This window comes from Geotrypetes seraphini, chromosome 3, assembly GCF_902459505.1.
Source record: "Geotrypetes seraphini chromosome 3, aGeoSer1.1, whole genome shotgun sequence".
NCBI lineage: Eukaryota > Metazoa > Chordata > Amphibia > Gymnophiona > Dermophiidae > Geotrypetes > Geotrypetes seraphini.
In genome coordinates, this window is record NC_047086.1 from 112,252,069 (window position 1) to 112,279,862 (window position 27,794).

The window sequence follows — 27,794 nt, forward strand, 5'->3', positions numbered from 1 at the left end:
TGACGCAAAAAGCATTGTAATCAGCTGGTACAGGGCATCTGTGTATGTTTAAAGTCTGCTGGCTCTTGCTCCTTAAACGTTCTGTTTCAGAGACTGCGGGCAGTGGCAAGCCTCGAGCATGTGCATATTTTTTTGCATCAGGTCGGTCAACCCAGAAAAGGACAGAATGGGAGAAATGTGAGACACCATAGGTGAGGGGAGGAAGGTCAAATATAAACAAGACATGATTTTGATGGATTTTTTTTTTTCTATAATCTCATATGTACAACTATATATGGTATTTTTCCTGCTCAAGGTGAACCTTCCTGTAAGTGTAGCACTAGCTATGATGTCTTCAAAATGCTGGATGCACCAGCTGAAATAAGGATATATTGTAAACAGTTTGACAAAGTGTGGTTTTTGGTTCTTTTGTGGTATTTTTCACATGCTGTTTTCAGTGCTCTTGCTGTGTAGTTGTGCAATGTCAGGCTTTGATACCCTGCCATTTCCTCTATGTAGGTTTCCTGTTGTCATGAACATCTGTGCAAAGCTGGTGCTGCTATAGAGCTTGAGACTACATGCTGAACCACATAAGGTTCAATGAAGGGCATTTTGCAGCCGTTTCCTCTTAAAGCTTTTCTTCTTGCCTCTAGCAGTAAGAGAAATCGCTGCACGCACATTGGGGGAGGGGGAACACATTTGTGAGGGAGCCTTTTCTGTGCTGATGGAGGAGTTAAAGCTAAAGGTTGACGTCAAGGGAAGCCCAGTTTAAATCCTACTGTTGATCCTACTCCTTGGGATCTTCGACAAGTCATTTAACGCTTCCATTGCCTCGGTTACAAACTAAGGGATAGATGGATTTTTTTTTTTCTATAATCTCATATGTACAACTATATATGGTATTTTTCCTGTTTGTTTTAAATCTACTACTTAGTAGCTTCATCACATTCCCTCTAGTCCTAGTATTTTTGGAAAGAGTGAACAAGCAATTCACATCCACCCTTTCCACTCTACTCAGTATTTTATAGACCTTTATCATATCACCCCTGATCCATCTCTTCTTCAAGCTGAAGAGCCCTAGCCGCTTTAGCCTTTCTTGAGAGGGAATTTGTCCCATCCCTTTTTCATTGCCCTTCTCTGTACTTTTTTCTAATTCTGCTATTTTTTTTTTTTTTTTTTGAGATACGGCGACCAGAACGACACACAGTATTCGAGGTGCGGCCATACCATAGATTGATACAAGGGTATTGTAGCATTTTCATCCCTGTTTTCTATTCTTTTCCATTACCATCTCTGTTGCTGACCCCCCCCACCCCCACCCCTGATCATACCTTTGCTGGCAGGGATGCTCAAGCCTATCCATCGGAAATGTTTCCCTGCCAGAGCCCAGCCATGCTGCCCAAGGAGAAGTTGGCAGGCCACTCCACCCTCTTAACATCAAGCATTTCCACACTTGCTCAGTTCATAGGTGAACTAAGCATTCACAGAAGTGCCACACAGCTTCCAGAATTCCCTGCTGACTTCTGCTGCTCAGATAGTGCAGCTGAGCTTCGATAGGGAAATGGTTCAGCTGGCAGGGTTTGAGCATCCCTGTCGGCTGTTTGCTGGCTGCAATAGTATTGGAGGGGGCTTGAGCCCAAGTTGGGGGAGCCCAGGCCCTTGAGGCCCCCCAACAATGGCCTGGAATAACCTTTCTAAGCACATATAGTCTTTAAAAGCTGCCTCAGAAGTGTCTCTAAATATTGAATAAATGTAGGTTCGTATCTAGTCTACACATGACTATTGCCTCTTGCTGCTACACCAAAGGACCTCTGAGGCTTCACTTTGTACTCTTTTTCCCATTTGTGGGTTAAGCTGTGCCTTGGCTTGTTTCCCCTGTTTTATTAGCTTATAATCTCTGTTGTAATATAATTTGTACACCAGGTAGTGCAATATAAATTTTTAGAACTTATAAAATTCTGGGATTCTTTACTGACATTTTTATAATGGTAATTTAGAACTTGGTTAAGTGTATGCTCTAGAGAACCGAAGCCCTTTTAACTTTTTATTTGTCTTAGTTTTTGTTATGGTGCAATTAGTTCCACAATGTACTTTCAGTTCTTGTGCTTAGTAACAGGTTTAAACACAGCAACTGTGAAGGTACTTCCTGAGAAAACCACAAAAAGTGTTAATCTTGGAACTGAAAAATCTGCCTTCAATGATTTTTTTTTTTTTTTTTTTTTTCTTCTTGATATCTAAAGTCCAGTTTCGTTGCCAAGTAGCTTCTGGTTTGTTGACAGATCAACAGGATCTGAGTAGTCATAGCTGAGAAGCTAACTTTCTTACCTTGTTTGACTATGAATATTTACTGAAAATTATGTTGGTGAATCATGCTCTGTACACCCACCCACTCACTCAGTTGCAGGATCTCCCTCTTTACATGTACCATATTGCATCATGTTTGCATGAGTGTAATGCTTGCTGTAGAACCAGATCTATATTTTACTGCTGGATTATTAAAACCGATGATGTAACAGGAAGAAAGTTTCCGAAAATAAGGATGAACCAGCAATCTGTTTTGTAAAGCTGAGAGGCAGTTTTTAAAAATCTCCTCTCCTCTCCTTTCCTAGCTTTGACAAAGTCCTTTAAGAAGAAAACTTGTAACAGACTTCTTTATAGAGTTATTGATTAATGGTTAATGCATGGCAATGCTGGTATAGCTCATCTGCTGTAAGATCCATTTTATTCATTGAGCCCTGTGGTAGATAATACATGAGAAATGTTACTAAATGACCTCCCTTAATATGGAAGTATGCCATTCTCTGTCCCTTAGGCAAAAGAAATTTTAAAAAAGACCATTTTTTGTGTCTCTGCCCCTTTTGAGTGTTTTCTTAGTCTGCTGAGTACTGCTTTTGTTTTTCTTCTCGGTGGTACTGTTATATTTTTTCCTCTCTTTTTCTTGATCCTTATATATTCTTTTCTCTGCTCCCACATCATGGTTATGTTGGTTCCTGCTAGACATGTTTTGTGCTGCCCTATTTGGATACTGGGATACCTGCTAGTTTCTTTGCTTTCTGGGTTGATTGGGTGATTGTATGTGCTTGGTTGTATGTGGTTATGAAGGATGGTATGCCTGTGGTTTGGATGTTGGATGCCTGTTGGCTTAGGGCAGGGGTGTCCAACCTGCGGCCCTTGGGCCGCAGGTGGCCCCGTGAAGTATTTTGTGTGGCCCCGGTCGAGGGCGATGAAGTGTTTTCCTCTGCTGCCCCTGGGTGTTTACCGTCTTGCCAGCTCCCTCCTCTGTCTTGCTGCAGCGTTTGTGCGGCCCCAGAAACATTATTTTCAGCCAATGCGGCCCAGGGAAGCCAAAAGGTTGGATACCCCTGGCTTAGGGTATATGAGGGAGGAGAGCTTTCGGGGGGGGGGGGAGGGTTGGGGGGTGTTCTTTCTCTCTTTCTTTGTGAACATCGGAAAATTGTTTTGTTGCTATGCTTCTTATGGCGATGCATTTCTTCCTTCTTCCGCATAGTTTATTCTGCTTTGCCACCTTGTTTCATGCCTTTGCATGTTTGTTGTTCTATTCCTGCGCTAGCAACTAATAAAAATGATTTCAAAACAACAAAAAGAGAACACGTTAAACAAATGTCAACATTTTAATGCAGATTTAAGATGCAGTACTACAGAAACAAAAGTCACTATCTACACAGGAAAACTACCGTATTTGATCTATAAAGAATATCAGTTTATTAGTGTACCCAGAACTGTATCAGATATGTTCCTTTGTTTCCTTGCTCTGAAGTAACTATAAGTCACACAGGTATATTATACCGATGTTTGTCTTTTTTTCTTTCTGTGTCTCTCTCTCTCCCACTGTCTTTCTGTCTGTGTCTCTCCCTGGCCCCCTTTGTCTGTCTGTCTTTCTGTGTCTCTCTCTGCCCCTGTGCCTTTCTTCTTTTCTTTCTGTCTCCCTTCCTCTCGCTGTCTGGCTTTCTTTCTATCTGTCTGTCTCTCTCTCCCCCCCCCCCCCCACTTCCCTGTGCAGCAGCCACAGCAGCATTCCCTCCCCCTCCACTACTTCCCTGTATAGCAGCATTTAGATCCCCCCCCTTCCCGGTGCAGCAACCACAGCATTCCCTCCCACCCCACACCACTTCCCTGTGCAGCAGCAGCGTTTCCCTTACCCCCCTTTTTCCCTTCCCTCGGTCTTGCCTGCTCCCTTAGTCCCTTGCCGCCCCCACCCTTCCCTTCCTGCAGTCCGACAAACCTGCCGATTCGAGCAGCGTGTGCAGCACTCTACACACGCTACTTCGGGGCCTTTTACTGCCGTGATTTACTCTGGCACGTCCCTGATATCATCAGAGATGCGGCAGAGCAAATCGGGACACACGCTGCTGGAATCAGCTGGTTTGGAGTCTGGACCGGGACATCCCTTCGCAGCTGGAGTGTTTTGGGCTTCCCTTCCTGCCCTGCGAGGTGTCGCTGCGGCTCCTCTCGATCCCGGTAGCGTCGGAAGCCTTCTCCGACGCTGGTGAGGCTGGTGAGAGGAGCCGACATGGAGAGCAGGGAGTCCAGCGCTGACGTCCAGTCCTGCCGGCGAGTGGTAGGTGCTGGGAAGAAAGGCTGGGGACTCGCGCATGCGCTCTCCTGCGGCCACAGACCTACGGATCATAGAAGCACGCAGATAGGAGTGTGCATGCGCGAGGTAGGGTTTTATTATATATATAATAAAATCCTACCTCGCGCATGCGCACTCCTATCTGCGTGCTTATACAGTGGTACCTCAGTTTACGAGTGCACCAGTTTGCGAGTGTTTTGCAAGACGAGCAAAACATTCGCAAACTTGGTGCCTCGTAAACCGAGCTTGCCTCGCTGTACGAGCGCCCCCCCCCCCGGCGATCCGGCATCCCCCCCCCCCCCCAGCGATCCGGCATACATACATATATACATACAGTGGAACCTTGGTTTACGAGCATAATACGCACTCCTATCCAGCTGTGACTCTATTTCAGAGAGATGCAGTGGATAGATAGCTCCTATATTTAGAGCCCATAATTTTGTCCTCAGTAACTGGGTGAAATAAAGGAAATTTCTAAGTGAGCAATGCAACAGGGCAAAGTAGATTTGGTTCACCATGTTTTGCCTCATGTGTTTAGTCAGTGCTTCCTGCTTTTCAGCATATACACTGCGCATAGGTTTCTAGAGACACTTCTGCTGTATCACTGAGTTTCTGGGGAGAGCTGTGCTGCTGCCTGGTGGAAACTGTTCAGAATGTAGGTTATAAAACTCACACTTCTGGGGTTCTGTTACTAATCTTATTACTACTGTATTACTACTGCTGCTGCTGCATCTGCTAACCCTTTCATGTCTGGCTAAATAATTTTTCCACCTGGTTCATAGTGTTGATGTCTTTTAGCTGTAGATGCCTAAGCATTGATCTTTGCATTTAAAGAGTTCATGATGCTGTTTTTAGACCAGCATTAGTACAGTAACTGAAAGTGAGAGCTAGTAATTCACTGGGGTCTGGCAAGTTTGTCCATAATAGAAAGCAGGGACTGGCTTATAGGACCTCATTCTGAGTTTCTGTTGCATGTGATCACCCTCTAAGGTTGGGATCTAATATTTAGAAGTTGATTTAACTGATCAGATGTTATGCTGGAGACCTATTTTAGCTACCAGTCTGAACTGGGTTTTATTGGCTTTGGCATTTGTGTAGTTAGAACTCATTCTGATTTGGACAGCCTAACAGGATTTATTTTATAAATACTCAATCCTGCATTTTTCTACTGTACAGGTGTTTTGATAAGAAATACTGTGACTTTAAATAAAAAAATAAATGATTGGGGTGGAGGTGTTGGTCGGCTTCTCCTTTCCTTCTTGCAGATTCCAGCCTATTCTCCCACTTCACAGCCTTTCTTCATTTGAAGTCCACACCATCTGCCTGTTCACTTCTCTACCTCTCCGGATAGCTGTCTTTAATCATCCCCCCCAACAAGTCCCCTTCCTCCTTTCTCACCAAATTTGTCTCCTGGCTTTCCAGCTTCATTCATTTAATCTTTTCTTTTCTTTCCCTCCTTGGAGATTTAATATTCATATTGACGATCCCTCTGACACTTATGCCTCTTAAGTTTTTTTTGCCTTAACCTCATCATTCAACCTCCAGCTATGCTCCACTACCCCCACTCGCTGGTATGGCCACTGCTTTGATCTTGCCTTCTCCATCTTGTTCTCTCTAACTTCTCTACCTCATTGCTCCCCATCTCTAATCATCATCTGCTAACCTTCACAATTATTCCCCCCCCCCTGTCAGCCACACCCAGTTGTCACCAACATGTTTTGAAATCTTCAAGCCCTCGATCCTTCCACACTCTCAACCACTGTTTTTCAACTCCTCTCACCTACACAATGTTATCCCAAGTCTGTCCATGAGAATGTCTCATCGTACAACTCTATTCTGTCCTGTATTCTGGACACTCTTGCTTCCCCCCCCCTGTTCTCCTCTGCTGGGCGTACCAAACCTCAACCTTGGCTCACTCCCAGTATCCATTACTTACGATACTCACTGTGCCAAGTGCCTGTGGCTCAAATCACGCACACATGCTGACTTTCTTCACTTTATATTTATGCTGACCTCCTTTAATTCTGTTCTTATACTGGCCAAGCAAGACTACTACATCCAGCTAGTTCCCTTTCTTCCAACTCCCGCCATCTCTTTGCCACGCTGAACTCCCTCCTTATAGCACCCCTCCTTCTAACCACTCCATCTCTCTTCCTCCCAGAGGATGACAGAATACTTCCATGACAAGGTTCACAAGATTGCCCTTGAATTTGCTGCAAAGTCCCATCTGTCTCCCCTTTCTACCATCCACTTTCCTGACCTTCAAGCTCGCACCGTCCCTTCTTTCTTTGCCCAAATAACTCGGGAAGCACCCACACATCCTCCCCTTGCCTAGTCCCACCTTCTTGACCTTCCTTCAACTACCACTAACTTGTATCTTCCTTCTCTGAAATCATGGAGAAAGAAACCGTAAAACTTCTGACCTTAGCCAAGCCTACTACATGCCCCCCAGATCCTATTCCCACCCCTCTACTTGACCCCCATCTCACATACTGTTATCCCTCCCATCTGTCATTTCCTGAACCTATCCATTTCCACTGCAACTGTCCCTGATGCCTTCAAACATATGGTGGTTAAGCTGCTTCTCAAAAAAACCCTCACTGGACCCCACCAGCCCTTCCAACTATCGCCCTGTCGCCCTTCTTCTGTTCCTATCCAAGCTACTTGAACATGCTGTCCTCTGTCGCTGGCTTGACTTCCTTTCATCTTGACAAAACTCTTAATCCTCTACAATCTGGCTTTTGTCTCTCCACAGAGACTGCCCTCACCAAAGTCTGCAGTGACTGTTCCTGGTCAAATGTCATCCTTCTTGACCTGTCTGCTGCCTTTAATACTGTTAAACACTGCTTACGCCTTGATATGCTGCCCTTGTTTGGATTCTGCAAAACTGTCCTCTCCTGGTTTGCCTCCTACCTCTCCAATCGCACTTTTAGTGTCTTTAGGACCTTCTTTTTTTTCTATATCTCTTCCCTTGGTGCTCTGATCTCCTCCCATGGCTTCCAGTAGCATCTGTATGCTGATGATTCCTAGATACACCTCTACACCTAAAATTTCACCTAATGTCCTGTTTGGTTGACATGGCTGCCTGGATGTCTTGCTGCCATCTGAAACTAAACATGTCCAAGACTGAGCTGCTCCTCTTGCCTCCTAGACCTTCTGCTCTTCTCCCTCCATTTTTCATCTGTTTTTGTGCAAATTACCTTGAAGAATGGACTAACATGGCCACCACACCATTTCAGCTCTGTAAATATCATGCCAGTCTCCTCTACTTGCAACCTTGGAGTCGTCTTCGACTCCAACCTCTCATTTTCTACACACATCCAACAGACTACTTTTAAAGCCTGTTGCTTCTATCTGTACCGCATAACCAAAATTTTCAAATACAGTAGACCAGAAAGCTGATGAGCAGATATCCTGAAGAATGTAGCCTGTAAGTCATATAAAGCAACACTGAAGCATTCCACTTAAGCCCTGTAGTCATCTTGAGCTTTACTAGCATGAGGTATGAGGGCTAAAGTGTAGCATATTTTGTTCTGTGCTACTAGAGAATGACACTGGGAAAAAATTTATTATCGTTCCCGCCCCGTCCCTGTCCCTACCTCATCCCCCGCGAGATCAGTCCCCACCCTGCAAACTGTCAGAATCCCACCTGCACAAGCCTCAAATAGTTATGAATTTATACTGAACTTATTTTATTAAAGTATAAAAAGAGACTATTCTGTACAAAAAGAGACTATTCTGTACAATTGTCATTTTATAAACACAAATACAGAGCAAGATCAAAAAACCTCTGTGTCCCCTCCCTTTCACAAATATCCCCTCCACTATTGTGAAAACTGAACAAACCTAATTACTACAGAATGCTACATAGAAAAATCAAGCTAACAGAATACTTTAGTCACACATGGCAGGAATAGTGTTACGGGAGTTCAACTAGGACAACTGCCCCCGGTCAGAGAGAGAGCCTTAAGCCAGCTGGAAGCTAAAGAAGCACAGCCTGGGCTTTGTGGTCCCCAGTTATGTTTAATACCAGCTCTAGCAGGATACATATTTCAAATCTGAAATATTCTAATCACAAAATAGAAAAAAAAAATTTTCTACCTTTTGTTGTCTGGTAATTTTATTCTTCAAATCACATTGGTCTCAGGCTTTGGTTTTTGGTTCCTTCTTTCTTCATCGTGGCATGGCTGGCTCCTGAAGGTAAAATAGGCCCAAGAGGAGCTGGGGAGGAGATGCCGAGTCTGATACGGGTACAGTTTTTTTTATCTCAGGAGTAAGACTTTTCACCGCTTCCACGGGGTGGTGTAAGGTCTTGTCCCCATTCCTGCGGGGCGGTGAAAGGTCTTGACCCCATTATTGCAGTGACCACAGTTTACTGCGGTAAACGGTCCCCATGCCATTCTCTATGCGCTACCTCTTTCTGAAACTCCCTTTGAGTCTTGCAGGGTCACAGAACACACAATGCTTCCAGAATACTGTTTTATTGGGAAAGGTTTGAGGGAAAGGGTTTGGGACTCGTAAGCCATCTTTTTGTAGTTCTACAACCCCAAGGTGGTTTACATACAGGTACTTCAAGCATTTTTCCCTATCTGTCCCAGTGGGATCACAATCTATCTAATGTACCTGGGGTAGTGGAGGATTAAGTGACTTGCCCAGGGTCACAAGGAGCAGTGCAGGGTTTGAATCCACAACCTTAGGGTGCTGAGGCTGTAGCTCTAACCACTATATCACACTCTTCTAATTATTTTTTTAGTGCTACTAGACATACACAGCATACATCATATACAGGTACATACACAGCTGTACACATTATATGCAGGTAGTTTCTCCGTCACTAGTGGGCTCACAATCTGGGGCGATGGAGTGTTAAATGACTTGCCCAGGGTTACAAGAGCTGCAGTGGGAATTGATCCCAATTCCTTTGGCTCAAAGTTTGCTGCACTAACAGTTAGGCTACTCCGCCACTCAATTTTTGCTCTTTGCCTTCTTTTTTCCCCCCTTGCGTGGCCTCTCCTTTCTCTGCCCTTTCTATTCAGTATCCTCTTCTTTTCTTTTGTTCCCCTTCTATGATGGCAGCTACTTTTGGAAACCCCATACCAACAGTACAAGACACAGTGGGCTACTGTGGCCTGGCAGCAGTGGGAACATCCTTCTGCATTTTTGCAGATGTGTTTAGTGAGCCTATGAGTGGAATTCTCCGGACTGCATGGCCAGTAGTATTTTTTTTTTTTTGTTTGTCTGGTCCTGTCTTTGAAATAAAACGTACAAAGTGAGGGCAACTGCCGTGTTTTTATTAAAAATGCTGTACTTTTGACAAATCTGCAGTTGTGACTTCTTAATGAGTTTGGGTTGGCTTTCACAGTACTTCTTATGAGGGCATCTCGGGTAGCCTAGTCTAACAGAAAACTATGTGTGAAGTAGATTGGACCTTTTTTGTTTTTCATTCTGTTCTCTTCTCTAGAGTATCTTCTTGTAAGATCAGTAAGTAATTTCTAGTTAGGCAACAGCATGATGAAATACCTTGTCTGCGTACATAATTTTAGTAGTTGGTGGTAGTTTTTATCACTTAGGCATTGCCTACCAGTAAGAGCAAGATTTATATTTTGGTTAAGAGTGCAGAATTGTTTTGTAGCATTTTGAAATGCTCTCTGTGTGTGTGTCTCTCTGTCTGTCTGTCTGTCTCTCTCTCTCTCTCTCTCTCTCTCTCTCTCTCTCTCTCTCTGTGTCTCTCTACTTCTCTCTACAGAACATTTGTTTAAATTAAAACAATGTAGGTATTTTGTGTATATATGCACTATTAATATTTTAAATTTAATTTTTATCTCTCGTAGCTTCTTGTGGTGGTTGTTGCTGCTGGGGCTCAGTCTGATCAGGCTTCCTCAAATCTGCCTTCTGGCAAATATCGTCACATTGACCATGTCACCAATAAAGAGCTGCTATGTGACAAATGCCCAGCAGGAACCCATGTGGCCAAGCACTGTATGGAGAGCGTCCTGCGGGAGTGCAGTCCTTGTCCATCTGGAACCTTCACAAAACATGAGAATGGAATAGAAAGGTGCCATGTCTGTAGGGAGCCTTGCCGACCACCGAAGCTTGAAAGAACACCTTGTACTGCCTTGTCTGACCGTGAGTGCAACTGTCCACCTGGTACCTTCCTGTCCAATGACACCTGTGCCCCTCATGCTGTCTGCCAAGCTGGATGGGGGGTGAAGAAGAGAGGCAGTGAGACCGAAGACACCAGGTGTAAACCGTGCCCACGTGGTACTTTCTCCGACGTGCCTTCCAGTGTGGTGATGTGCAAAAGTCACACGGACTGCTTGGGTCAAGGCCTGGTGAAGATCAAGGCAGGAACAAAAAAGAGTGACAACGTATGTGGCCCCGTACAATCTCTTTCTGGTACAGACACTGATTCAACTGAACCATCTGACGCGCATGACCCCAGTGCTTTAAACACTTCTCCCAAAGGTAATACATATAGCATCCTCCAGGAGTCTGCATGATTAATAAAGTGTTAACTAGTTTAGCCATTCATTCCTGGGCAAGCTGCAGGCACTCATTCCTTGTGGGCTTGGATAGGTTCTTTTGCTCTTGAACACATGTCTATAGCAATGCTTCTCAACTCAGTCCTTGTAGCGCACACCCAGTTAGTTGGGTTTTCAGGATACCCACAATGAATATACATGAGAGAAATTGCATACCATCTCATGCATATGTCATTGTGGATATCCTGAAAACCCAACTGGGTTAATAAGCAGTGGCATATAGTAACACTTTTTTTGTGTGTATGGATTCTTTGATTATCATTGTATCTTGCTGCTTTTGTATTTTTACACAGGTAGGCAATTTTCAGAAGCAGTCTGTTGCCTGAAAATTGTTTGTCCCTCTGAAAATAGAGGTGAGGATTATCTTTCTCTTCTGGCTTAGGGCTATAGTTTGGTAGGGAAGGAAATGACATGTACAGGTTGTTCTTCAGATCTACAGGTCTTATTTTCATGCAAAAAGAGTGGCTTAAATCTCTGATTATAGGATATTAGAGAAGCAGATCCACAGAGTATCAAAATGCAATGCTTCTTAATCATAAAAAATTTATTTTATCTCTAATTATTTCATTAATAATTCTGTCCTCCACTAGTTACCAACATATATTCAAAAAGTATTAATTCATAGCTCAATTAACACTTAGTTGGAGTAAGACCTCAGTTCAGATATTCTGTAGCTAGCCTCCTCACTGGTCAAACCTTCACTTCACTCAAAGTGCCATTTCTTTTATGTTATTTACTTTATAATCAAATAATTCACTTATCTTTACTTATGCTTATTCTTAAAAGTTGTTCTGGGGCTCCAACATGAATTCACATTTTGCAGTGATAGCTATTTCAAGGAGCAAACCCTACATATCATCAACAGGAAAATAGTTAGAGGAAAGATCTTCATAAGTAGCATTAGCTAATTCTACCTGCTATTATTAAAATATCAACATAAAGTACTCACCATCTAGAAAGATCCACCATCAGCTCTGTTGCATTCTAAGGATGGCGTCGTCTCTAAGTTCATTTAAATATAATCTTACCACCTAATCAAAACAGCCAATCAGGAGAAAGTACCAGGCAAAGATGCGACAAAATTTTAAATCAGTGTCATCCATTCCAATTCAGCGTTAAGATATAGATAGGTTTCTGAATTAGATACAGTAAGTCCTACTACCTTACTACCCCGCTGCGGAACCTGGGCTCCCTCCAATTATTCCACAAACAACTGAAAACCTGGCTTTTCACTAAAATGTAATTCTATCCCCCCTTACTCTTCTCTTCTATATATAAGTTCATGTAAACCTTTTTTTTTCTTCTCTTCATATATTTTAAGTTCTTGTAAACCGTGCTGAACTCCACATCCGTGGAGATGATGCGGTATATAAACTTAAGGTTTAGTTTAGTTTAGTTTAGCAATAGCGGGAGAGATGCCCGCACTCTCCCACGGCCCCTGTGTTGTGATGCAGCAAGAGAGATGCCCATCTTTCCGCTGCATCACATCATCCCTTCCCTGCAACAGTAGCGGCAGCAAACACGAACGGTGGCGACACCCCCTCTGCATTGGAGACATGCCCACACTCTCCTGCTGCATAAATCCCTGCTACGACATGACCCAATCCCCCAGCGGCGGGAGAGATGCCGTCTTCCACCCCCCACCCCCACAGTGTAGATATGCCCACTCTCCCCCCACTGTCAAGTTAACACCCCCTCACCTCAAAGTCGAAGAGCTGGAGGGACATGGATCCACTCCTCCCAGCTATCTGCTTCGTCTAAATGGGAATTCCCCTCCCTGGTGCATCTTGGGATGCAGCAGGGAGGGGCTTGAGGCTCTGATTGGCGGCCCAGGTTGTATAAGGATACATCATGAAGGAACCTAAGGCTGTGATTGGCCCGGATGCCTAAAGCCCCTCCTATGGGGGAGATGTATTTGATATGTAATCTGTGTATACAAAGTGAACAAATGGGTTTGACAATATCTAATGATTTAATTCAGCAATTGATTTGTGTTTGTAATGTACATGATGTAGATTTTTTTTTTTTTTTTTTTTAAACTTGTTTCCTGGAGCTCAATGCATATAATGTTACATCAACCATGCTGAAAAGGCATGAGTTAAAAGGGTAGAGGGATGGGACTTATATGCTGCTTTTTCTGTATGGTTTACACAATCAGTGGTTTATATATTTTAGACAGGTACTTATTTTGTACATGAGGCAATGAAGGAATGAAATGTTAAGTGACTTGCACAGAGTAACAAGGAGCTGCAGTAGGAATCGAACTCGCAACCTCAGGGTGCTGAGGCAGCTACTCTTAACTACTAGACCTCCTTCACCAAAATGAATATAGCATTATTTTATCATATGCCCAAAACATTTAGATGAATTGTAGATGACAGAGAATATTAGCTGCTTCCAGAAAAATCCTTTCATTGAGTAACTATGTGAAAAATTACTAAGTTGGTGAGAATTTAGACAAGGTGTATAGTAAGGTATGAGTCCTTCATTTTTATATCATGTACTGTATATAATACCCCATATTGGAAGAGCCTTCAGGGAACTGTTGTTGCTATGCAAACAGATCCTTTCAAATATTGGGGTAATAACTATTAAGTGTTAAAATGAAAAGCATGACATCATGGCTAAAACTCTTTATTATATTATCTACTCCTTATATGCCTCAGTGTATATTAGCATGTTATTTTCATTACTGTAAAGTTAGCAGATTGTGAACACATTTTAAGAATGTTTTGTTTCTTTTTGTATCAAGTTTTCAGATCTCAAGAATGTTTTTTTTGTAATATGTTTTCATTTTTCTTCTCCTTTGTGATGGAAGGGTCTGTTTAAATCAACCAAATGTATAATAGAAACATGACGGCAGATAAAGGCCAAATGGCCCATCTAGTCTGCCCATCCATAGTAACCATTATCTCTTTCTCTAGTGCCCATGTGTCAAACACAAAGGCTGAATCCAGCCCGCCTGGCCGTTTTATGCAGCCTGCGGTGACTGCACCAGACGCTACATTGTAGTGAAACCCTCTCCAGGAACCTCCTTGAGTCCCAACTCCCCCACGTACCACTTCCCCGTTGCTGAAATTTAAAATCTTTTGGCAGCCAATGGCGCAACGAAGTCAGCCTCCTGCTGTCAGCATGCCCCGGAAGTGTTCTTTCTGCAGTGTCCTGCCTATGCGGGAAGAGGAAGTGCTGCTGAAAGAACACTTCCGGGGTAGGCCGATGGCAGAAGGCTGGCTTTGTTGCGGCATTGGCTGCCCAAAGATTTTAAATTTCAGCAATGGGGAGGTGGTAGGTGGGGGAGTCGGAAACTGGGGACAGGTCATACTGTAGAATCCAGCTGGGATGGGAGGGCTGGGGTTGGGAAAGCAGGAAGGACAGAGGGACTGGGGGTTAGGAAGGGAGGGAAAGAGATGCTGCTGGTGGGTGAGGGAAGAGAAAAAGAAAATTCATGGACATAAGTATGTGGAGTGGGAGGGAAAGAGAGATGGCATACATGGGGAAGAGGGAGAATTGTTGGACATGATAGTGGTGGAGAGGAGAAGAGGAGAAAGGGAGAAATGTTACACTGGGAGGGAGGAGAGATGACTCAAAGAAGAGACACCAAATTCTGGAGAAGGGTGATGGAAGGAGAGCAGAGAGAGATGTCGGACCACTGAAATGGGAAGGAGGGAAGAAATAAGAAGAAATGCTTCTTATGGATATATGGGAATAAGGGAGAAGAAAGAGGAAGGAGATGGTACACATGGATAGATGGGAAGGGAAGACAAGGAAAAGTAGATAGATTTTGAGAAGAGAGCAGAAAAATGGAATAAAGTTGAATGTTAAAAGTTAATTCTAAAGATGAATGTATGGCATAAAGTGATGGAGAGGGAAACAGCAAATGGATAAGGTGGCCCTGGATACTCAGTTAAGAGCATAGACAGAAGGAAGTGCAGGCAGAGACTGGGAAAAGAGTTTGAAAACCAAAATTACCAGACAACAAAGGTAGGGGAAATTATTTTATTTTCAATTTAGTGACTGAAATGTCAGTGTTGAGAATTTACATCTGCACTGTTTAGGAAGAAATGCATTTCTTTCTTTCTCTGGGGTTGTACTGCGTGCAGGGTCTTGCAACTTAGAGTTTCATTTGTATATATTAGTACTTTTAGTTTGTGGTCCCATATTAGCATAGGGGTTATCTGTGTTCTGCATGTGTGACCAAGGCCAGGTGTTCTGGTAGGAATGAATGTTGAGAAGCATGCAGTGTGCTTTATGTAGTTTAATTTTGTGATTAACCACTATGTGTTAATAAGATTATATTGTGTGTGTGTGTATATATGAAAAATGGTATTACAATGGATAGGCAAATGGTTGGAAAACAGAAAGCAGAGAGTGGGCATAAATGGAAAGTTCTCAGACTGGGAGAAAGTGACTAGTGGTGTGCCCCAGGGCTCAGTACTTGGGCCGATCCTATTTAATATTTATATCAATGACCTGGAAGACGGAATATCCAGTGAGATCATTAAGTTTGCAGACGACACAAAGCTATGCCGGGCAATCAGATCGCAGGAGGATAGCGAGGAACTCCAGAGCAACTTGTATCAGTTAGAGAAATGGGCAGATCAATGGCAGATGAAGTTCAACGTGGAGAAATGCAAAGTAATGCATTTAGGTAGTAAGAATAAGGAATACGAGTATAGAATGTCAGGCGCAACTCTGGGTAAGAGCGAACAAGAAAAGGACCTGGGTGTACTGATAGATAGGACTCTGAAGCCGTCGGCACAATGCGCGGCAGCGGCAAAGAAAGCAAACAGAATGTTAGGCATGATAAAGAAAGGAATCACGAGTAGATCGGAGAAAGTCATAATACCGCTTTATAGAGCAATGGTCAGACCACACTTGGAATACTGTGTTCAACATTGGTCTCCCAACCTAAAGAAGGATATAAAACTGTTGGAGAGGGTGCAGAGACGAGCAACGAAGTTAATAAGAGGTATGGAGAACTTGGAATATGAGGAACGACTCAAGAAACTGGGACTGTTCTCCCTTGAGAAGAGAAGGCTGCGAGGGGACATGATCGAGACGTTCAAAATGCTGAAAGGCATCGATAAAATAGAGCAGGAAAATAAATTATTTACATTGTCCAACGCGACACGGACAAGAGGACATGGTTTGAAGCTAAGGGGGGACAAGTCCAGGACAAATGTCAGGAAGTTCTGTTTTACGCAGCGAGTGGTAGACGCCTGGAATGCTCTCCCAAAGGAGGTTATTAAAGAATCCACTGTGCTGGGATTCAAAGGCAAATTAGATGCACATCTCCTTATGAGAGGCATAGAGGGATATGGGTGACTAAAACTACATCAGGTGTATACCTGACTGGGCCTCCGCGTGTGCGGATCGCCGGACTCGATGGACCATGGGTCTGATCCGGAGATGGCAGTTCTTATGTTCTTATGTTCTTAATTATTACTATTATGGGGTGGGGTCTGGGGTGGAGCTTTTGGGACCCCCCGCCCAAACAAAAAAGTGTTCTGCTGCCTGCCTAGAATGACTATTTGAATAAAGTTGTGATTAAGTAGGTAACATCTAAGATGAAAATAACCAAGTGGATCGCTGGAATGGTCTCAGGGTGAGGAAGGATCTATACTTTTACTAAGTCTTAAGTATCTTAATAAAAATGGCCTGTGACTTAGCCTGTGTGTTAGATTTCAGCCACTTATGTGATTGAGTTTCACACCCCTGCTCTCAGTGTTTTTCAACCTTTTTTGGGCAAAGGCACACTTGTTTCATGAAAAAAATCACGAGGCGCACCACCATTAGAAAATGTTAAAAAATTTAACTCTGTGCTAGAGAATGACACGGTGACAAAATTCATCACCGTCCCCGTCCCCGCGGATAACCGCGGTAAACCATTTTCATGTCATTCTTTAAGGAGAGAGGGAAGAATCAGAGTATGAATGGCCACAACCACTGACCCACAAGCTTTGCTTTGAAGAATACTGGTGTAGAAGGACTGAGGTTGAAATAGACACTAGAAAATGACATGGGATTATTTCCCGCGGTTATCCGCGGGGACGGGGACGGTGATGAATTTTGTCACCGTGCCATTCTCTACTCTGTGCCTATATTGACTATATATAAAGTAATTCTCTTGAATAGGAATCAAATAAATACAAAGAAAGTATTTTATAATGCTGCCACCGTCAACAACACCATTGGTGGCGGTGGCACTCAAGTGGCTAAAGAGCCGCAGTTTGCCGGCCTAGGGACAACACTGGAGGGTGGCCAGCTGTGCACCCCCTTGGGACGTAAACCCGGAGTGGGGCAGACCGCCTCCCCCACCCTGGTATGCCACTATCTGTACCTCACTCCCTCCCTATGACCAAAAATTCTCCTTTCTTCTATTCCCCGTGTACACAACCATCTCTTTCCCTCCCTTCCTCTCTCCAAAGTCCATGCCTTCTATGTCCAAACACTCATTCCCTCCCCCACCTCAGCATCTCTTTCCCTCCCTTCCTCTCTCCCAAATCCATTTCTTCTGTGTCCAAAAACGCATTCCCTCCCCCACCTCAGCATCTCTTTCCCTCCCTTCCTCTCTCCCAAGTCCATTTCTTCTGTGTCCAAAAACGCATTCCCTCCCCCACCTCAGCATCTCTTTCCCTCCCTTCCTCTCTCCCAAGTCCATGCCTTCTGTGTCCAAAAACCCATTCCCTCCCCCACCTCAGCATCTCTTTCCCTCCCTTCCTCTCTCCCAAGTTTATGCCTTGTGTCCAAAACGCACTCCCTCCCCCCTTTTGTGTTCCGTGTTTGCCTCCCAGCCCATCTTTGCAACTTTCTCAGCAAAACGAAGCTCAAGCCGCGAGGCTTGTCTTCTGCTTCCTGCCTACCCTGCCGCGCACAAATAGCCAAATGGAAGTATTCTCCGACGTCAGCGCTGACGTCGGAGGGCAGGCTTTGCTTAAGCCCTCCCTCCGACGTCAGCGCTGACATCGGGGAACGCTTGCGATCGGCTATATGTTAGCTGCAGGGCAGGCAGGAACAGAAGACGAGCCTCGCGGCTCGAGATGTATTGAACTCCGCGGGTCCCCCGTCCAGCTCTCTCCTGTCCACGTGGGGCGGACCGCCCCTCTCCCTAGACTGGTGGTACTGCCCTGATGGCGGCCCTGACCGTACGGCACACCAGGCAACATCTCGCGGCACACTAGTGTGCCGCGGAACAGCGGTTGAAAAACACTGCTCTAGTGGATTAAAGTAGAAAACGTATGAGGTAATGCAAATGTTAATCATTATGCTATTTTAACAAGTGTGATCAGATATATCAATTGCATTTCTTTTAATTCACATGACCACCTAGAAGTGCATTTTATAAACAATTTTTCTTTAATGTAAAATGTTCCATTTGTTACCCCTGTTAAAAGCCAGGCCGCATATTGGCCTGTAAAGTGGTTATGGACTTGATGTAGTTAAATGGTGAATTAGAATTAAATGGAATTTTTTTTCTTGTGCATTTTGTCAGTAACCTTTCAAACATGGGCACCTTTCATACAGGAAACGCCCAAATGGCACCAAAAATTAATCATTGAGCATGAAGATTTAGATTAAGTTGAAATGCTCTTTGTGTAGAGTGCTTTGGCAGGTTACCATAAACCCTAAGGAGTGAATCTTTATAAATAAAAAGCTATATAGTCTCCTGAATTTCAGGGCTTGGTAGACAGTGGAACATTTTGTTCCTTCAGAAGTGCTCCAAGTCCTGGCTGTGTATATCAGTGATGAAGCTCTGCTGTGGCTTCTTCAGCTCGGTGCACAGGGAGAAGGTTACAGAACAGCATGGTGAAAACCTTAAACTGAGCGATCCAATTTATCCAGAGAAGAACTTCATGTGCCAGGATTTTCTTATTTGTGAGGTGTATGTGCTATGCACCTTCAGGTTCCCTCTGCATCCTGCATTTTAGCCAAGTCAAAAGTGCCGCTTTAACAGGTAATGTGAATGAAATACATCATGTCAGAAGCCAGAGATGGTGTCATTTAGGGGTGTAGTTATCAATGTGGGCTAATGTTAACTGCTAATTCATTTTAATTTAGAACGGGTTCCATTTTAAACAGTGAAACCTAGTTACTAATAACTGGGATTATCAATAAAATTACATGTTTTAACAGTAGCCTACCTTGATAACTTCTTTGCTGCTCCTTATGACTCGGGCAAGTCACTTAATCCTCCATGCCTCAGGTACATTAGGGAGATTGTGACTCTGCCGGGACAAATGGGGGGTGGAGGGGAAAGCTTGAATACCTGACAGTAAACTGCATAATGCACCTTGTCCAACTGGTATATCAAAACCCAATCCCTTCTTTAAGAATGACTGTTGGCATATTTAAGTGATCTCCCCCCTTCCCGACATTTTTTTTTCCCACAGACAGTGAAATTTTGGCTTCAGAATTAGTGTTGAATTAGAAGGGTTCTGTTAGGGTTTTCTTGAAGACCTGGTCGCTTACTGTTGTGTTCCTGAGCTCTGCTGATTGTAAGTTGTATTTTGATTTCTTTTTTTTGCTATAACCCCTGAAACATTGTCTCTATTTTTGTAGCTGTTTCTTCAGGACTTCGCTTTGCTGCCTCTACGAGGAAAGGTGTAACAAACCCAACCCGACATTTAAATGAAACGTCACATAATGACACACATGAAATCAACATGACAGCTTCAAGCCCCAGGGCTACAAAACACCAGCAAAACCACCATTACAAAAATCACAGCCAGGTAACAGCGATAAAGATGCAACCAGTCATTGGGATCGCAGGAGCTGAAGGGGAAAAGCATGCAGTGCCCAAGGCCATCAGAAGGGGCCCCCCACGGCCAAACGCACATAAACATTTTGACATCAATGAGCACTTACCTTGGATGATTGTGTTATTCCTGCTGCTGGTCCTTGTGGTGATCGTGGTGTGCAGCATTAGGAGAAGCTCGCGTGTCTTAAAGAAAGGGCCAAGGCAGGACCCTAATACCATTGTGGAAAAGGCTGCAATGATGAAATCCACTGCCCCACCACAGAACAGGGAGAAATGGATTTACTACTGTAATGGGCACGGTAAGTGAAACACAAAAGTATTGCACAAGAAGGAAGATGTGGTAGAATTTGTATCCTCAGTATAGGCCAGGGATTCTCAACCCAGTTCCAGGGACAAACCCAGTCAGGTTTTCATGATGAGTGTGTGAGAAATTTGCATGCACTGCCTCCATTGTATTCAAATCTTTCATGCATATTCATTGAGTATCCAGAAATTGAGTGAATAGGTGTGTCCTGAGCAGTGCTGTGGAGTCGGAGTCGGAGGAAATTTCGGGTACCTGGAGTCGGAGTCGCCAAACAATACTCCGACTCCGACTAAATTTAGATTGGAATTAAAAAAAGCAAGTTTAAATGCCCCAATTCACAAAAAGTTATAATTAATGACTTCTCTACTGTAAGAATAAAGACCAATGCATGCAGTGCCTCACGTAACCGCAAAACGAACACGTGCTTCACTATATGGCACGCAACGCACAATTTGGAGTACCAATACTTATAAATGTATTCTCCCTTGTTGTTTACAACTTATTTCCAACGTTCAACAAGGTTTTCAATACCTCAATGGTAGAAATCACCTGGTGTAGACTCGAAAAATTCATCCAACAAAGCTCTCCCCCCATACGCACAACAAGGATAGGGTCACTAGGACTTGAATGAGCGGGTCAGTAGAGTGACAGTATAATTACAATTATACTTAAGAGGTCAGAAGACCTAAGAGGGTGGGTAAATAGTGTGGGCAGACTTGATGGGCTATATGGCCCTTATCTGCCGTCATTTTTCTATGTTTCTATCTTTTTACGTGGATGAAGATCTTGTTTCACGCGCGGGGGTCGTTTGTTTACCGGAGTCGGAGTCAGAAGTACAAAAAACTGAGGAGTCTGAGTCGGAACATTTATCTACCGACTCCACAGCCCTGGTCCTGAGGACTGGGTTGAGAACCTCTGCTATAGGCTATTAGTTTGAATAGATATTGAAATCCCTAAGATAGCTCGCAAGGAAAGATCAGGAAATTTTTGTTGTAATTATTTTATTATCATTTTGATTTAGTTATCAGTTTCTTAAGGTTGTTAGTCCACTCTGAACATTCTGTTTTTTGGGTGGGGGAGAATAAAGTAGGATATGCATACTCGTACCTAATAATAATAATACAGTATGGGGCTCATAATTGAAAGAGAAAAAGTCCAAAAACCGGCCTAAGTCGGCACTTGGACGAACATTTCTCAAAAACGTACAAGCGCCGAAAATAAAAACAGGTTTTGGACGTATTTCTAAACGACCTAGGCCTTCATAGTGCCACTCAACGTCCAAAGCTAAATGGGGCGTTTCAGGAGGCGTGTCGAGGGCGGGACGTGGGCTGGCTAAGACTTAGTCGTACAGCATGTATAAAAGATATACAGCCCAGGATCGATGGAACTTGCACATTGTGACTTAGACCATATAAAACATGGTCTAAGTCGCAAACTCACCTAAACCACCTAAACTCACCAGATAAGCACTTCAAACACTTAACACAGACCCCCACACACTACCCCAGTGATCACCAACCTTCCCACCCCCATAAAAATTTTATTTACAACTTTAAATTTCAGCCTCCAGACCATCATCACCTGGCCGCCTGGCATAGGAAAGCCTAGTTGTCCAGCCCAGAGCCATCTTAAGTCATCTTAGGGGTGGGTTAGGGACCCATAGAGAGGAGGACCCATTCCCATAAGCCCCCGTAATCACTGCATTGATACTTGAACATGTGCACTGCCCTATACATCCCCAAAACCCTTTTTTACTGGCAAATAAGTGGCTCCTGCAGCCATAAGGGCTATTGGGATGGTAGATAAGTGGGTCTAGGGGATTCTGGAGGTAGTTTGGGGGGCTCACCGTGACCTATAAGGGAGCTGTAGGGAGGTGAAGCCATGGCACCCTTTTTGTGAAGTTCACAGCAGTGCCCTGTAAGGTACCCTACTATTTAGGTGGCATGTTTGGGTGTTTAATCCATAACTTTGCAGGCCCCTCACATATACAACAGGGCTTGTTCTAGGCGTTTTGGACTTGGATGGAAATGTAGTATATAGATGGACGATTTAGTGGCTTGGACGATCAGATCGGCAGAACGTATAATTAGACGATTTTCGAAAGTAAAAGAAAGTTGGACGTCTTTCGAAAATGTGTCTTAGGCTCTTTTTAACTTTGGATGATTTGGTGAGATGGACGTAAACGGACTTAGACACTCCTTTCGATTATGCCCCTCCACATAGAACTTTGTTATGTGTTTGTGTTTTGGGGTTCCTGATACCAAATCCCCTTTCACACATTTGGGCAGAAAATTTTAGAATACTACAGAATATACCCATTGGGCAGATGCAGACGCAGACATCAGTTTTTCATGAGAGAAATGTCATGTTGGTGGCTTGAGAGAATGGATACCTCTTTCTCAGGCTGCTAAGGGAACATAGATCTTTAGTTGAAACACACAGAACATACTGTAGGAAATTAAAAAAAATAAAAAAATCACAATTTATAACTTTGCTTCTAATAATTTGAATGGAAGGAACACATTATCGAGTAAATCGATAACTATTGAGGTCTATTTTTTGGGGTGGATGGAAGAAAAGAACAATGGTATGTCTAAAGAGTATTTTTAAAGAATTAATTGTGGGGATCTTTTCCTAAGTTGCATTGGGCACTTATGTGCCCCTAATTCAGCCTAAAATGGCATATTGCTGTGCTTGCTTAACCGTCCTGTGTCAAGTGCCAAATGTGCGTTCACTAGCTGCGTGATAGGATTTTTTTTTTTTTTTTTTGAGAAGGCATGTCTGAGGCCGAGTGGGCATTTCTACATTAATCAGTTACCCCCCCCCCCTTTACAAAACTGTAGTACAGTTTTTAGCACTGGCCAGGGCGATAACAGCTCTGACGCTTGTAATTCTATGAGCATCGGAGCTAATACCGCTGCGGTCGACACTAAAAACTGCACTATGGTTTTTGTAAAAGGAAGGGGTGGGGGGACTTAGTGCAGCTACATTTATTTAGTTGGTTAGCTTTATATCTCATCCTCCCCAGGAGCCCAGAACGGGTTACAAGAATGAACATAAGAACAGCCTTACTGGGTCAGACCGATGGTCCATCAAGCCCAGTAGCCCGTTCTCACGGTGGCCAATCCAGGTCACTAGTACCTGGCCAAAACAGTTACATGCTGTTAACATAGGAATAATACATAAGCTCTCGCCACTTACAAAATAGGTGGTGGTAAGTGTTCACATGCTAACTATTTGGTTTTTTAATGGCTACATACTAATGACAGGAATAGTGTATGACCATTAATGTAAAAAAAAGAAATAAAACCGTTTTTTAACATTTTTAGTGTACAGGAAAAATCTGCACTAGGGTGTGCCAAGGCCACTCCTCTTACTGTAGCTTAGTAAAAGACCTCTTAGTAACTGCTCACAGTGGTGCAGATTTCACAAGTACTTTGGACCAATTTAGTGTGTTCACTTAAAAGAAGAAATTACCACTGGAAACTTGCTTGCACATATTTTGTATCTGCTAGTTTTGTGTTATAAGTTCTCCTGAGGAAAAAATATTCTTGCGCTTTGAAAATTCAAGTGTTTGTACAGTAAATGCAAATTGCTTTCCACCCTGCCCCTGAGAATGCTTGCTCCAAACACAGGAGTTGACATGCACAGTTTGTATGACTGCAGAATGGATGATCTTATGAAAGCACATTTCCAGGTTGGTTATGGAAATGGCTTTGAAAATAACTCTTAAAATATTTCGCATCCTGGGAGTTGATTAGAGCAGAAGCCTTGTTCAGAAGCTTATATTCAAATGTTTAATATTGATCATTATTTTTGTAGTACCTGACTTCATGCTGCTCTTTCAGAAGTGATTATTGAAATGTTGAAATATACAATGTGAATCCTGATATATAAATTGACTTTCATGACTTTAATCGTTTGGTTTCTTGACTTAATTGTTAATTCCAAAAACAGACATCTACATATCTTAGTTCTACAGACATTTTTTAAAAATATGGATTCAGTAGTATTTAAGCTTTATTATAGCATGGGATTACTATACTTATGAACCCTTAAGAAAAGTAACTGACTTACACTTCAGTTCTCTGTCCCTCCCTCGCTGTCTTTTCCATTCTGTTCTTAGCAATCTGATCCTTTTTGAACTGAAAACCTGCAGGGGTGTGGAATGAGATTGCTTCAAGGGTTTGCAGTGGCTTAGTCCTGCGCTTGGTGTAACTCCCTGAAATTATTTTCAGAAGAGCAGTGTCGCCACAGGTCTGCCAAATGCTGATCAGCTGGGAAGCACAGGGGAGGTAGGGCAACCAAGGCTGCTCTCTCACAGTGCAAGAATACTACTCAGCTTGCATATTTTGCAGTCATATTCTTGGGTTATTTTAAAGTTTCGTATACCTCTTAATGGTAAGGCTGAATACTTGACATGAGCAAACATGGAAATATTCTTGAGTGAAGCTGAAAATGTTTTGAAAGCCCTTGTGACGGGAAGACCTGTTTCAGGATAAACATGAGCTCAGACAGCAGACTCGCTTTACCGGCAGAGCTTATTAGCAAGTCTAGAGACTGTACATTGTGTAACTGAGAGACTTTTTTTTTTCTCTCTCTCTCTCTCTTCATATTGGCAAAGAGCTTATTGCCAGGCAGAATTCAGAAATTGGAAGCCATCCAGGTTGGTGATTCTGATCTGAGATTGATGTATATGAAGTGAAGTAGCAGCCTATTGGTTAATACAGTGGGTTGAGAACCTGGGGAACTGGGTTTGATTTTTCACAGCAGCTACTTGTAACCCTGGGCAAGTTGTTTAACTCTCCATTGCCCGAGATACAGAACTTGAACCTACTTTAGACAGAAAAAAAAAGTACATGCATATAGTATATGTAAACTACTTTGATTTGTACCCATAGAAAAGCAGTATTTGAAATCCAGAATCCTTTACCCTTTTTATAGTTTTAGGTAGTAGTAATTATCTTTTAAATAAATGCATATAAAATGAGTCATAATACATATCAAAATCTCACAGTAAAATTGAGAAGAAATATAATCCAGTTCCTATAAATACCAAATAGTTGTAACACAAGAGGTTTAACATTTTCAACCACAGAAATCCCAGTTGACTCTTCTTACTCCTCCAGATAACAAATATAGCTCCATATTAAACCACTAGAATAATGATCCTGCACTTGACGGGAACTTTGAACATAAATTTTGCACCCTGTTCTGGCTATCAGTCGGTGAGTTCCAGAAAGGCTCCCATGTTCAGGGTTGGTTTTTGGGGGTTTGGGTTTTTGATTTTTTTGGGGGGGGAATACTTCTTTTCTAGATTCCAAGTTAGCAACATCTGCTTTTTCATTAAATAATAGAGATATTTGATCTTCACTGTGCCAATGAAGGTGCATCTGGAGGTGACAATCCAAGAAATCCTTTTTGTGTTAAAGTTGCTTTTTTCAAAAAGCAGTGGGCACCTTGGAAAACCCTCGGGTAGGAATAAAGGCCAGGGTTATGAAAGTGGTGCCGTAATCGGCAGGCATCTGAAAAAGCAGCGCCAGTCGTGTGTCACTCTGATTATGGTGCCACCTTCAGAATCACAGCCTGTGTCGAAGGTAGGCTCCAGAAATGTAGGCTAGGGTTTTACAGGCCTATATTTCCAGTGTTTACCTTCGACATAGAATCACGCTCAGTGGTGCCAAATGTCAACCCCGCCCGTAACTATGCTTCTGTTGATGTTTGCTGCTGCTATGCATCTATATAGATGCAATTCCGGCACCATGTTTTGTAGGTGCCTCGTGGCACCTATTTTTTTTTTTTTTCTTTTTAGTTGGTTTTTAACAGAGCGGTCAATTACCATGTTGCAAATAGCCAATTAAAATGAGCTTAAGCTCCAGTAGCATGCCTACTGGCACCTTCCTAATGGTGCTGGTTTTAAAATAAGGCCCAAAACAATCAAATAGCCAGAGGTAGTTAGTTGTGAAAAACCCTAAAAGAGATGAATCCCTGCAAGCACTTTGAGTTGATCATTGGAAATGCATCACTAGATATGATTCACTTTGGCCTCATATCTTGCATTGGGAAGGGTTCTCATTGGTTTTAATAGCAAAAATGGTTGTTTTGTGCTGTACATAATGAAAAGTATTCATTTTATCATATGCTAATATCTGAAAGATTCTTCCTACCCCGTTACATGTAGGGAAGAGATTTTGTTTTCAGTTCAACTTTTTCTTAGCAATAAAGGGGAAAGGGATTGGGACTAGTATACCACCTTTTTACAACCACACTTAAAGCAGTTTACATACAGGTACTTCAAGCATTTTCCCTGTCTGTCTCAGTGGGCTCACAGTCTATCTAATGTACCTGGGACAGTGGAGGATTAAGTGATTTGCTCAGGGTCACAAGGAGCAACGCAAAGTTTGAACCCACAACCTCGGAGTACTGAGGCTGTAGCTCTAGCCCACACTCTCCTCCAGTTCAACTTTTTCTTAGTAATATGGATGACTTCCCTGTGAGGAAAGGCTACAGTGGCTAGGGCTCTTCAGCTTGGAGAAGATATCTCAGGGGTGATTTTGATAAGAGGTCTATAAAATACTGAGTGGAGTAGAAAAGGTAGATTTGAATTGTTTCTTTACTTTCCAAAATAGGATTAGGGGGCATGCGATGAATCTACCAATTAGTAGATTTAAAACAAACTGGAGAAATTATTTCTTCACACAACTTGTAATTAAACTCTGGAATTTTTTGCCTGAGAATGTTGTGAAATCAGGTGGCTTAACAGGGTTTAAAAAAGGTTTGGATAATTTCCTAAAAGAGAAGACCATAACTAATTATTGAGATTGCTTGAGGAAATCCACTGCTTATTCCTAGGATAAGCAGAATAAAATCTGTTTTACTACTTGGGATCTAGCTAGGTTCTTGGGACCTGGTTGGCAGGCAGGGTGCTGGGCTTGATGGGACCTTCAGTCTGTCCCTTCGGTCTGTCCCAGTATGGCAATTCTTATGTTCTTTAAATAGAAATTTTTTTTAAAAAAAGCTGCAATAATCTATGGCTGTAATACAGCGCATAGCCTTATAGAAATCACCAGTTTCACCACAAAGAGAAGGTAAGGGAAAGGGAGGGAGGGAGGGAGATGCATGGCTGGCCGGCAGAAGGGAGCTGCTGGAACGCACGAAGGGTGCTGGGGCTATGGAGAGGAGAAGACGCTGAAGCAGCCTGAAGGGAACTGGGGAAGAAAGAGAGGGGAGAAGATGCTGGGAAATGGGGAAGAGAGAGTGGGGAGAAGACGCTGGAAGGGAAGAAGACAGATACCAGACTATGGGGGGAGTGGAGGGAAGAAGATGGGTGCCAGACCAACTGGGGGGAGGGGTGAAGGGAGAGGTATAGTAACAGAGCAAATGGAGGATGCAGAGAGATGACAGACAGTGGATGGAAGGAATTGAATGAGAAGATGAGGGAAGCAGAAACCAAACAAAGGTAGAAAAAAATTTTCTGTTTATTTAGCTTTAGGATAACGTAGTATATTAATTGTGTTTATAAAAATTTATAAACAAAGCCCTGCCAGCTGAACATCTTTCTCTAGTTCAGCAGCCAGAACTTAGATTTATAAGGAAGGAATAAGCTAAATATTGCAG

At 43.0% G+C, this 27,794-nt stretch overlaps 1 protein-coding gene across 2 annotated transcripts in view; it reads left to right on the plus strand.

Annotated features, from left to right (window-relative positions):
- Positions 1-27,794, plus strand: part of TNFRSF21 (TNF receptor superfamily member 21) — a 157,152-nt gene that overhangs the window by 41,930 nt on the left and 87,428 nt on the right. For both annotated transcript variants that reach the window (XM_033937837.1, XM_033937838.1), the window contains exons 2-3: positions 10,405-11,038; positions 19,675-20,172. In XM_033937837.1, the coding sequence (XP_033793728.1) occupies positions 10,405-11,038; positions 19,675-20,172 (1,132 nt within the window). The remainder of the gene's footprint in view (positions 1-10,404; positions 11,039-19,674; positions 20,173-27,794) is intronic.